We start from the raw sequence: 13,231 nt of genomic DNA on the forward strand, positions 1-13,231 counted from the left end.
AACTAAAAAGATAAGCTTAAAAGATAAAGCCACTTAATATAAGTCAGTCTAAACACTCATTAAATATGTTTATATATTATAGAATTGACATATGTACTTGTAATTTAAGTTGGGATGGAGAAATTAACAATATGGTTTAAGTTCCACTTGGAAATATTCTTGAACATGTTGTGATAAGAGATGGTTCGTACTAATAGACTTATTAGTTTTATTCTCCCTCATTTTTACTATTCGAATTGAGAGTTTCTTGAAACTAATCTTTTATCTTTTGAAGTAGAGGTAAGATCTGTATACATATTGTCTTCTTCAGATTCTACTTATGAGATTATACTAGATATACTATTATTGTTGTTATTATATATATATATATATATTATTTATAATGGTATTTTAGTTCCCAAGGTATAACTTCCTCCTATTGCTACAAGTCCTTCAAATAGAGTTTCTTTGAAATCAATAACTAATCAACAAGCTTGAAGATAAGAGCCCAATAACTTCTTTTTAAAAGCCTATTAACTTGAAAACAATTAGAAAGCAAACATATCATATATACACTAGCAGCTATACATATATGCATATAGTTATATATGCATTGCATTGCATGCATACATATATTAGTTGTGGGGTAGATAAAAAATTTCTGATAAATATTTTTTAAAACATGTCAACAAGAAGTGCACAAATAAAATTAGTGGAGAAAGAAAAACATTGACATTAGAAATAGATGGTACCAATAAACAAAAATAAAAGTAATAGCCATAATAATAATAATTGAGGAATAAACTAATGGTAGCATGTTAATAATGGTGAGAAAGGAGCAAATGGCTGCTTCAACTAGGACCATGTGCCCACTAGAAATTAAAAAATCGCTCCACTATCTACTAATTATTTGGCCTAATTCTAGATCTTCGTGTTTTTTTATTTGAGTTTACATTTTTGGTGAGCTGAAGATATATCGTGTTATAACTCCTATCTAATCAATTGTCTCAATTCTTTTTCGATCTACCTCTATCTCTCTTTAGATCTAATCATTGTCAACCTCTCACATCGACTCACTGAATCATTTGTGCTCCTCCTTTTTTACATACACCAACCATCTCAACCTCGCATCCCATATGTTGCGCTCCTCATCCTCTTTTACATACCCAACCATCTCAACTTCGCATCCCGCATGCTGGCCTCCATATGAGAGACTACTCCTATTTTATCTTGTATATCTTCAATCCTAATCTTATCTCTCCTAATTAGTATGGCTACACATCCATCTAAGTACATTCTCATTTATGCTACCTTCGTCTTATCATAAACAAGAGAATACTTCTTAGCTGACTAGAACTTCACCCCGCTGAACATAATCGATCTAATACTCTAAAAGCTAAAATTTCTAGGACCACTTCAACATATATCCCAGCCTCCAATCATCCCTTCTACCTTCTTCCAATAATTTTTTGTAATAAAGAAAGTCTAAGAGAAAGACAAAAATGAAAACTAAGATATCTTATCCAAATTGTTTAATTTTAGTTGGTTAAAACTTAGAGCATCACTCATTTTGCCTTTTTGTTTTTATTCTTTCTGATAATCTCTTGTCATTTTATTAAATCACACCAACATACGTGCTCTTTTCTTGCCCTCCCATTTGGAAATTCTTTATATTTAGAAAAAATGGAATTATTTTATTAAAAACTCTCAAACAATTTTTTTATTTAACATAAAAACTATATCTACATTCTCCAGCTAATCCTATTAATTTCAACCCAAAAAAAAAAGAGAAGAATATTTTATTCTCAGCAACTTTATTCGACTTCCAATTAGTTTCATCTATTTATTAAAATATATATTCAAAAAAAGGTCAAATGATGTTTGTCCAAGTTATTGAATTATTAGTACTACATATTTTCTATGCATGGGGACTTGCTATATGGAATAACGTGACGTTTAACATCTCATTAAAAAAAATGCAAATTGGAAAATAATATTATTTGGTTGAATTCAATGATATTATGGACAAAGTGCACATATAGTTGATTTTAGGACGGATATATGTGTGAAGCAAACTTTCGATAAATGCGAATCTGAAAATAAATCATTCATGTATAATATGAAGTTTAACATACTGAATGACTGGAGTGGACAAACAAATTTTTATATAATATTTTGCTCGTATTGTATATAGCTTAAATGACAAGGTAAAATTGGCTATGAGTGCAAATAATGCATTATTATCATGCTTAATAATCAATTAAGATATATAATTGTTTGTTCAGAATATGCAATGTTGTTTATTTTTAACTGATTAATACAATATATTAAGTCAAATCACAATTATTATTCTTGTTGTCTCATCTATAATTTTGTCTTTTTTTGCTTATAGGAACACATGCAATTAGCAAGCTTTTTATTAGGGATTAAAAACATATTTGGCTAATGATTGTGTTGCGAAAATGTCTGAATATATATTTTATATTCGAAATGAATTATATTTTAATAAAGAATTTCCTTTTAGCTGTTTTGGAATTATTAAAAGATTCTTTAGAAAAATATATACTTATTCATGATTATGGTTTAAATAGAAATGAATAATTTTTATTGGGAAATTCAGATTATAATAATAAATTTAGTTTTCTAATTATGAAACGTTTAATTACTCAAATATAACAATATCATCATTTTATAATTTCTACTATTGAATTATCAGAGATTCTTTTAATGATTTGAGTACATGTGGGAATATTAATAGTACTTCAATTTGTTTTAGTGAATGTTAATAATTTGTTTTAGTGAATGTTAATGAAATGAAAGAATTCGAACGAATGAAAAAGACAAAAAAAAAATAATTAAATTTCACTCTCACTTTACATAGATAAACAATTATAATTCAAAATTAAGGAGTAAAAAAATAGGGAAAAATTATGCGGATTGACAAACATTACTATTATAGTTATGCAATAAGGGTATAGTTTCAATTAATTATACAAATTGACTATAGTTTAATGAAATTTGTTATTATACAAATATGGGGGCTCATATACAAATCTGTAAGAGAATATACAAGTCTCTAAAGAAAATCTGGAAGCAAATATACAAATATGGAAGCAAATATACAAATCTCTAAAAACAAGTCTGGAAGCGAATATACAAATCTCCAAAACAAGTCTGGAAGCGAATATACAAATCTCCAAAACAAGTCTGGAAGCGAATATACAAATCTGGAAGTGAATATACAATTCTGAAATCGAATATATACAATCTTTTTGAAAGCCCAATATTATACAAATAGGAAAGCTCAATTCGTATAATGCAGCGAGATATACAAACGTTAATGACCATAGCAAACATAAATATAGCTATGAAGAGTAATTAGGGAAATTACACCTATAAAAAATTATTAAACTTAATATGTTTGTCATTTCTAAAATTTTCCCAAAAAATAAATAGTCCAAAAGAATAGGTCATTTTAGAGTTTATTAAATATGATGTAAGTTCAAAATAATGAGTTCAAAATGTGCAATCACACCTACTGTTATGATCAAAAGTCGATTTAATTTAATTTAAGGTATTAGATTTGATTGGAAAGGTAATATCTTTGTGAAAAATTAAGTAGCCAAAGCAACTTCAATTTTCAGCCCCATTCCATAAAAAAAAATTAATAATCGCTCTTTTATTGCTACCATGTAAAACTAAATTTACTGAGTTTGTAACTTTCAATGTTAGCTACATCCCTACCTCTATACTATTTATTCACAAAGCAAAAAAAAAAAAAAAAAAAAAAGAATTGTTTCTTTTTTATGAATATAAACTATGAATTGAAGAGACTTTGATCTGGATCAGTCATATTGTCACGAATTAAAACTGGACGTGATAACACTCGTCTTATCCCATCAAGATAAGTCTCACAAGTTCACAAACGATAAAGATATGCAATGCAATGACATTTAATGGCAAGTATAGTGATGTTTGTCTGACCTAGCGATACACATCTGTTGTCGCTTAGTTTGGGACCCATGAAAGATTTATCAGTCCATGCATCCTTTGCGGCGTGTGACACAATTCTCGATAATAGAATATGTTGCAGCGTGATCATAATATCCATCGCGACGTGTGACATGTACCTCAAAATGGTACAACCTTTTTTATTTCTTATTCGTTCTCCAATTTCCTTGATGAGGTGACTTTAAAAGGATTATTGAATTTTTGTTTGTTTCTATTTTAAACACATATAGCTTATCCTCAAAGAGAAATAATTAAGCTTCAATCCCTCAACTACCAATAATTAAGTAATACTTAAAAATAATAATTGATATACTAATATTATAGGACTTTGCAATATTGGCTAAGTATTATTAAATTATAACACTTTTAGCTTAATTAGGCCATGTATTATGTTAACAAAATTCTATTTATAGTTTGGCAACAAAGTTTAATAAATATGTTAATAAGTTCATTTACTTCCCTATTTTAAGGTTATTAACTTACAATTTTTCTTAATGTAACAAATGTTTCTTAAATTAAGTGATAATTCTCTATATTTGTTCTCATTTCTTAATATTGCATAAATTTCTCCTAAACACAAAATAGAGAAATATTAACCACTTAATTTTTGCTGATTATCTGCAAATCTTGTCTGCTCAAAATCAAATCTTTTCTGAAGGCCCACTATGATTTAATGAAGTTTTTTTCTCTCTAAGCCATAAAAAAGAAAATCACAATCAATGAGTTCTCAAAATGTTTCTCATTTTTATTTAATTTATTTCTTAAAGCTTACCTCAATCGACATCCTACTAGTACTATTTCCAAATATTTTAAATCAACTAGTTTTACTTATACATTGTTTGGAGGGACGTATTATATTGTACCGTATTGTATTGTACTGTTGAATATAATATTTGAATCGATTATATTATTTTCATCGTTACATTATGTCACACATAAATAATGTGAAAGATAAATATATAAGAAAAATAGGATATCAAATAAAACTATTATAAAAAGGTAGGGTACGTAAAGAATTAAATAGAATTATTAGATAATAAGAAAAGATAAAATGTGATTAAAAAAAGTAACGACGGAATCACACATAAGCGATTGTTACTTAAAATATGACTTTTCACCATTATATAACGATAAATCTAGCGATATATACAATAAAATTCACTTTTAGAATTGTTTATTGTTTAATTTCTCAATTTACTTCGTTTATCAAAAACTCACCCATGAAAACTCATTGCTAAAAAGGTCATAACTTTTATGAGAATTTAAATATAATCTACATTTTGGTATTCAAAGTTTACTTCTCTGATTATTCAGATTTTTGCTAGGATAATGGTTTTTTACCATGATTTTCTTCATTAGTAAGATTCCAACTCGAGACATGATATAATTAAATAGAAAAAGCATTTTATTTCACGAATCTTTTATATAATAATAATCTAATTTTCTTTTGATTGTACATATTTGAAGGAATTAGATTCGTGTCACCATATAGGTCAATCTGGATCCATTTAAATAATAAATAAATATTTATATATTTAATTTATATTTAATAAATAAAAGGGAAAAAACATAACTATTCAGATTATTTCTAAAACGTTGTATCCCTTTAGAATTATTTAAAAAAACTGTATTTCAGAAGAAAAAAAGACAACGCCTTCTTCTCCTTCTTCCTCTCCAAATCCTAAAAAGTTTCTGTAAAATTTTTTGTGAAGATTTCTCCTTCAAAAAGAGCTGAAACAATTCTATGACAAGATACGATATAATTCATATTTATATACATGTAACTGCACTATTAAACTAGTGAAACGAATTCAATAATCCTATCAATTATATATTTAATTAGACTCTTCAACATTTTTGTGATACCCACAATCATATAAACGCCAAATTAAAGCTTCTGATTCTCTTATGAATTATTTTGAGAAAACGACAAGTTTCCAAGAGGGGGAAATTAACTAAAAGATTACAAGAAACAACTTTGTGAGGTTTCAATTTTCAGTTGGTTTTCCAAGTTTGATAATATGCATGGTTGATAAAACTTGTGCAAGTAATTAAACATGGGCGAAAAAAAAAATCTTAGCTCAAATAAAAAACGTTTGATATAAATATGATTTTCACAAGCAACGATTACATTTGAAAAAACTAAAACAAATTCATAAAAATTATAATAATAAGTAATGTCATTAATTTTTATACTTATATCACTTAATATTAGATATATATATATATATATATATATATATATATTGTAAAAATAATAATAATCATAAAGCGATGTCCCCGAGGGCAGAGTTAGGGGGTACACAGAAGTTCCAATATATGAACTTCTTATTGTTGAAAAATACACAATATAAACAAGGTTAAAATTATTTTTTACATCTATATAGCTAGTAGACCTTAAATCTCATCGCCTTTTTTTGTATTTTAAATATATTCCCTTGATTAGTAAAGATTTTGGCTCCGACATTAGGAGCGAGGTATTATCCATAGTCCACTCCCTTTCTTTCGAAATCACGTTGAATATTTGCACATTATTTGAAGTGTAACGAATTATAAGGTGGAAATCGAATCTGCACTAACAAAATAAAAGTTCAGATAGCTAACCAGGTCAGTTAAGCTACTAAGATTTTTCGATCTGAATATCAAGATTATATATATAAAAAATTAAAACATGGCAAAGATGGACCTAAAAGTGTCGGCAAAGAAGGATCTAGTTCCTTTTGTCTCAATTTTCATACCTATTTTACAGTATTTTGAAAATTATAGTCCACCTAATTTAATCATTCTAAGATATATACTTCTCTCATACATAATACAATTATTAAGGCATCTTTATATTTGACTTTTGACCATGCACATAGAAAATTATGGACCATAGTTATAATAGACGTTTGGACATAAAAAAATATGATATTTGCTAAACAAAAAAAAAATGATGAAATGTATTTGAAAATCAAGTTGTGTCTGAATATATCTACGTTGAAATTTTGTAAGTGAAAAAAAAAAGATTAAATTTTAAACCTAAAATCCATCTTCAATTTTTTTTTTATCAAAAATCAGTTCAACATATAATCAAACGATATTTCGAAAAATAATAGTTTCATGTACAAACATAATCAATAATATTTTCAATCTTTTCAACTTAATTTATTATATGAGGGGAACGAAGAATAAGTCATCTTGATTGTGGCAAGAATATATAATTGGATATAGAAAGATTTCCCATTAATTGATGGGAAAGATAATAAATTAAAATTATATATTTTCATTTAATGTTCCTCAATAAAAAAACATAAAGAAATTAAAAGAATTTATCATCTATCAATGTCTTTTGACAAGTGATGAACAAAAACTATGTGTGACGTTCATGCTATCACGCGATGTTTTTTTGAGATAGTATTGAAAGGGCGGCCACATGACATGCTATCACGTATGTAATTTTGTTTTTAGGCCAAATACGTGATTCTTTTTAAAATAATATAATATATAACAATCAATATAGCATAAGCTTAGCTTAGTGTATCAAATTGTTAAATTCTTCTTTATGATGATTGATAGTCATGAGACGATTCGACGTTAAATCTCTTCATTTGAAAATTGCATTAATAATGTTATAACATAGGATTCTAAATTTTTTTGACATGTTATACAAAATGATTAATTTTCAACTTTATTTGGAATATTTCATGAAAAAAATAGCCATGTCCCCACCCCCACCCACTAGGGTGGAGAGGGGGGACCAAGATATATGTAACATCACTTGAGCTAGAAATTAAGTTTAATATAAGCTATAGTTAGCTTAGCTAGGTTAATTAAATTATGTCTTATGGTTTTTTAACGTCCGGCAATTTAGCTTCCTTTGTTGACAAATCTAATTTAAGTTCAATTCAACACTAACACGAAATCTCTAGTCTCATTTTGGAGCAAAAATTACCTGAATTCTAGGTACGTATATAAATTAATATGCTTCATATAGCGGCAGAAGTACTCCGAATAACTTTTTTTTTTGAGTCAAGAGTCTATCGAAACAGTCTATCGATCTCAGGAGTAAAATAGGCATATATTTTATTCTCTTCAGATCTCACTTGTGCGATACACTAAGTATTTTGTTGTTATTGTTATTGTTGTTGTTGTACAACGACAAAAGTGGACATATAGCCAATTTTAGGACCGTTGTTTAAGACGTAGACGAAATTTATAACCTTTTTGTAATTTTAGTCACCTCAAAATTAACTTTAGATTTATCAGTTTAAATTTTTTTTAAATCCAAGTTTAGGGTCTATCGGTCACTCTACCCCATGAAGATAGAGATGAGATTTGTGTATATTCTATCCTCTTAGAACCTCATATTTAAAATTACACTGAATATTTTGTTGTATAGCAACAACCGATAGACGTGTACATATAGCGAATATTAGGACCGTTAGTTTATGACATAGCCAAGATATATAACTTCTTTTTTTTGTAAGTTTAGACATCACCTCAAAATCAACTTCAGACTTATCAGACTGAAATTGGAAAAAGAAGTCTGAAGTTACAAACTTTGTCATATATATATATATATATATATGAAGTTAAGCTTGCCAAAACTAAATTTCAGGTAATTTGAAAGCAAGCAAAATTCAGATATTTATTACTATTGTATATTATTTTATTTTTTTCTTACTTGCCCTTGCTAGAAATGAGGATAAAATAAATTTGATATAGGGGAAGGTGTGACTTGCCATTTACTTCTAAATAGACTGAAATCTGACACCACACACATTCATGAGTAGATAAAATTAGATAATTGTGACTCCATATAGCTTAAAGGGAAAATAAATAAATTGCCAATGTATGTATTCATTGAATTTGGCCAAAAAAAAAAAATGGAAAAAAAATAATTTTGAACAAAGACTAAAAAGTCAATTGTTCTCCATCTCAATTAAATAAAATGGATATGAGTAGACCTTATAAAAATGCTTTGAATTTAGGATTGAATTAAAAGTTTATAATTTATAAACTTTAAATTTTGACTTCACACACGACACTCAAACATTATAACAAATTAAATACTAAAGAGCAAATTGTTCTCCATCTCAAAATGAATGTATAATAGACCTAAAATAATGCTCAACATTTGGGATTGAATTGAAATATATTGTATATATAGAAAATATGTGAACAAAATAAATTTAAGGAATTTCAATATATGATATCTTTAATTACTTATTTTAGTTATATTTTGCCTTCTTGGTGACATAGATTATATAATATTACAAATGGTGGTATAAATAATCATGACATTGCTAATTGCGAAATTAAAAATTCAATCAAATACGAAATAAAATAATTTTATACTTTATTCCGAAATCGTTATTCCTTATCCTGCAAATCAAATCTCTCCTAAAAGAATATTATATCAAAAAATGAGTAGGGAAATTGTAAGTAGCACTATACAACTTCATTAATAACCAATTATTCATTCATTTATGATAAAATAAAATAGTGATAGAATTAAGATAATCCCAAATATTTATATCATATCATGTTGAAGAAAACAAAAGGATATCATGATATATACATCAAATGGATATGTACAAAATGATGTCAAACTCCAATATTATTAAAGTTTGATTTTGATGTTTAATTAATTTGGAAATATGCAAAGTTATATGAAATTATCTTTAATTTGAATGTTAGTGTTAAAGTTCGATAAGAAATGACAGTTGAAGAAAACGAAACGGAAGAAAAACAAAAATATATATAGGGTGATAATAATAAGTGCATCTATACTGCAGGTTTGTGATCGAGCGATAAGTACATTATTTTTCATCTTTTATTACATGTTTTGAATTTGAGTTTCTCTGAATACGAAGTGGCGCGCTTTTGTTAGAAAACGTTTTACCTTCTAATATGAAACTTCTTAGACACAAAATTAAATTTAATAGAAACTCAATATCTAATAACGAGTAAAAAATTGGAAAAAAAAATAATGCATGAAAAGGAAAGAAGAAACAAATAAATAAAAACAAAAATATTACCACGTATGACATCTCCTCCTTCATCTTCTTTGTTCCTTTTTTTAGCTTCCCATAACGAGAAATCCTAACCAACTAAATTTTCCTGATAAATTTTTATATACTTAATTATTTAAATATTACCTTTTAAAAATATTTTTTTTGTTATATCGGAGGATATATTGAAAAAGGAAAAAGAGAATACATATAAAGGTGTGTGCAGTTCATAAGTTTATTCATGATTTGGGGAAGGACCACATTAGAGATGTGATACAGATAATTTATCCCGACAAATCAAGCGTTAGTAAAGTTATTTTATGGTTCAAGTTATAATTTATAAATCAAATTGAGATAACTTCACCGTTACTTCAAGAATCCAAAAAAAGACTACTTCCCAAAAGGTCTAATATAGACACTCTATTCTGACACAATCACATTCATAGTTGATTTCACAGTTTAAACAAGTAATCACTTATAAGTTATATGAAAACAATAATCGATAATCTAAAAGTATAAATATATAGTGAAAATTAAACCCAATACTTTATAAGAAATTTTCACCAAATCACTAGATGTTATAAGCTTTAGCATTTTATTGACATATGACTAAATTTAATACAAAATAAACATAAGGATAAAATCTATGTACATTCTATTATTTCTTGACCCTTATTTTGTAAAATTATATTGAATATATTGTTATTCACGGCGACTTGATTTAATACATATTATATATATTCATCACAAAACTTTTTTTTTTTTTTTTGATATTTGTCTCTTTGTATAACTCCCATCAACCTTTCTAATCAATTCAATTTCTTTAGTAGTAGGACCCTTTTATAATCTCCTTATATACCCCTTCTTTATGTGTTCTTCTTCCTTCAATTCTACAACAAGAATACTACAACAATTATCATCACTCACTCAAATTACCAAACACTCATTTTTTATCCAAGAAATTATTAATATGTCTTTTCTTCTTTCTTTACTTTTATTTTTCTTGTTCAATTCAAGATTAATCAATGGTCAAGGACCCCCTTCACCTGGCTACTATCCTAGTTCTAGGGTACAATCTTTAGGATTTAACCAAGGTTTTAGGAACCTTTGGGGTCCTCAACATCAATCTTTGGACCAAAGTACCTTAACTATTTGGCTTGATAAAAATTCAGGTTTTACTTCTTGTCTTTCTTCTTTTAAAATTGCGTTTAACGTTCCTTTATGACTTTCTCAGATCGTAGCTAGCTCCGAGATATTACTACCACGGTTACTATTGACCAGAGCTTATGTAGTTGGTTAGAATTCTTGAAGAAATCAATATGTATATACGTTGACATTACATTGTATCTATGTAGTTTAACATGTGATAATAACATATAATTATGATATTAATTATAGACAATCAGAATTTTCAGTTTACAAAATCTAAAATTCTAAAAAAAAAAAAATTGAATTCTGCATGAAATTTTATACGACTTTAATACAGAATTTTAACTGAAAGTCACTAGGTTCTAATGAACACATAGCTTTCTCTCTAGCTCCGTCCTTGTTATCAATTAATGCTATTATAGACACTTGTCTTTTATAATAAATAATTGTGATGTTCGTATCAACTTGCATTGTCACACCTCGACTAATTACATGTTTCACTTTCCTTTATTACACATTTTTTCTATGTATTTGAATGTAGGAGGAAGTGGTTTTAAATCTCTGAAAAATTATCGTTCTGGTTATTTTGGGAGTAATATTAAGCTACAACCTGGTTACACTGCTGGAATTATCACTTCTTTCTATGTGAGTATTTATTTTATTTTATTTTATTTTATTTTATTTTACACAAAAAAAAATAGTTTTATTGATATATTTTGATTTTTTTAAAATATTTTTTGTAGCTTTCAAACAATCAAGATTATCCAGGAAACCATGATGAAATTGATATTGAATTTCTTGGAACAACACCAAACAAGCCATATACTTTACAAACAAATGTGTATATAAGAGGAAGTGGAGATGGAAATATTATTGGAAGAGAAATGAAATTTCATCTTTGGTTTGATCCAACTAAAGATTACCACAATTATGCAATCCTTTGGGACCCCAATGAGATCATGTTAGTATTTATTTATTTTTTTTACTTTTTGTCTAATCTTTTAGTCATTTTCATAAATAGTTTAGTGTTGAAAAATATATTGAAAAGTGATCATTTTTTAATGATAGTTTTATGAATTTCAAATTTAATTAAGTGAAAAATTCAGAATATTTTGATGATCTTTGAAATCCATGACATTGTCATATATATGAAATTCGAACTTAAAGAAAATTAATGGAAATTTCATAATAATATTTTGGATTTCAAATTCCAACAATCGACTATTTTTCAGTAACTTTTAAATATGTGTTTGCTTTTCAATAACGAATGTAAAAGATTGAGCACTTACTATTTCACATGTTATCAAAATTACTTTTAAATGTAAAAAAAATCTTTATATTGTCACCGTATTAAATTTAGACATATAAATTAAAAAATGTCACAACATGTGGCCATGATATAATTCTATAGTTATGCTATTTTTGTCAAAAAGCATTATATTATTCATTAATTTAACCAACATGACCCCATGTCCAAAAAGAACAACAACTACTACTACTACTTTTTATTTTTGTTTTGTACTCTAATGTGTCATTGCTTTTGTTTTTTTTTAATTTATTTGAATATGACTTTGTAGATTTTTTGTCGATGATGTCCCAATTAGAAGATACCCTAAGAAAAATGATGCAACATTTCCACAAAGACCTATGTATGTATATGGTTCAATTTGGGATGCATCATCTTGGGCAACGGAGGAAGGACGAATTAAAGCTGACTATAGGTATCAACCGTTCGTAGGAAAATACAGTAATAATTTCAAACTTACAGGTTGCACGGCTAATGAGAGCCCCTCGTGTCGTCGCGCTCCTTCTAGCTCCCCCTCAGGGGGTGGAGGGTTGAGTCGCCAGCAGATAGAGGCTATGTTGTGGGTGCAGAGGAACTATAAGGTGTACGATTATTGTCGGGACCCTAAGAGGGACCATACTCACACACCTGAGTGTTAATGAACGTTCGTATTGAAAAAAATTAAATTACATTGATAGCGTGAATATAAGGGGTGAAAATTGAACAATAAAAGTAGCCTTGAGATGAACCCCATTTGCCATTAATAGTTGCAAAATGTGGTTGAAGCGTCCAAGGTGTGGTTTTTGTTTTT

The 13,231-nt window shown here is 27.5% G+C and overlaps 1 protein-coding gene across 1 annotated transcript; it reads left to right on the top strand.

The window, feature by feature from the left end:
• The first annotated feature begins 10,868 nt into the window (after positions 1-10,868).
• LOC129904345 (xyloglucan endotransglucosylase/hydrolase protein 31-like) lies at positions 10,869-13,231 on the top strand. Its single transcript, XM_055979908.1, has 4 exons — positions 10,869-11,158; positions 11,677-11,780; positions 11,879-12,096; positions 12,713-13,231. The coding sequence occupies exons 1-4, from the start codon at positions 10,957-10,959 to the stop codon at positions 13,077-13,079; spliced, it is 891 nt and encodes a 296-aa protein (XP_055835883.1). The 5' UTR covers positions 10,869-10,956; the 3' UTR covers positions 13,080-13,231.

The sequence above is a fragment of the Solanum dulcamara genome, chromosome 9, assembly GCF_947179165.1.
Source record: "Solanum dulcamara chromosome 9, daSolDulc1.2, whole genome shotgun sequence".
Lineage (NCBI taxonomy): Eukaryota > Viridiplantae > Streptophyta > Magnoliopsida > Solanales > Solanaceae > Solanum > Solanum dulcamara.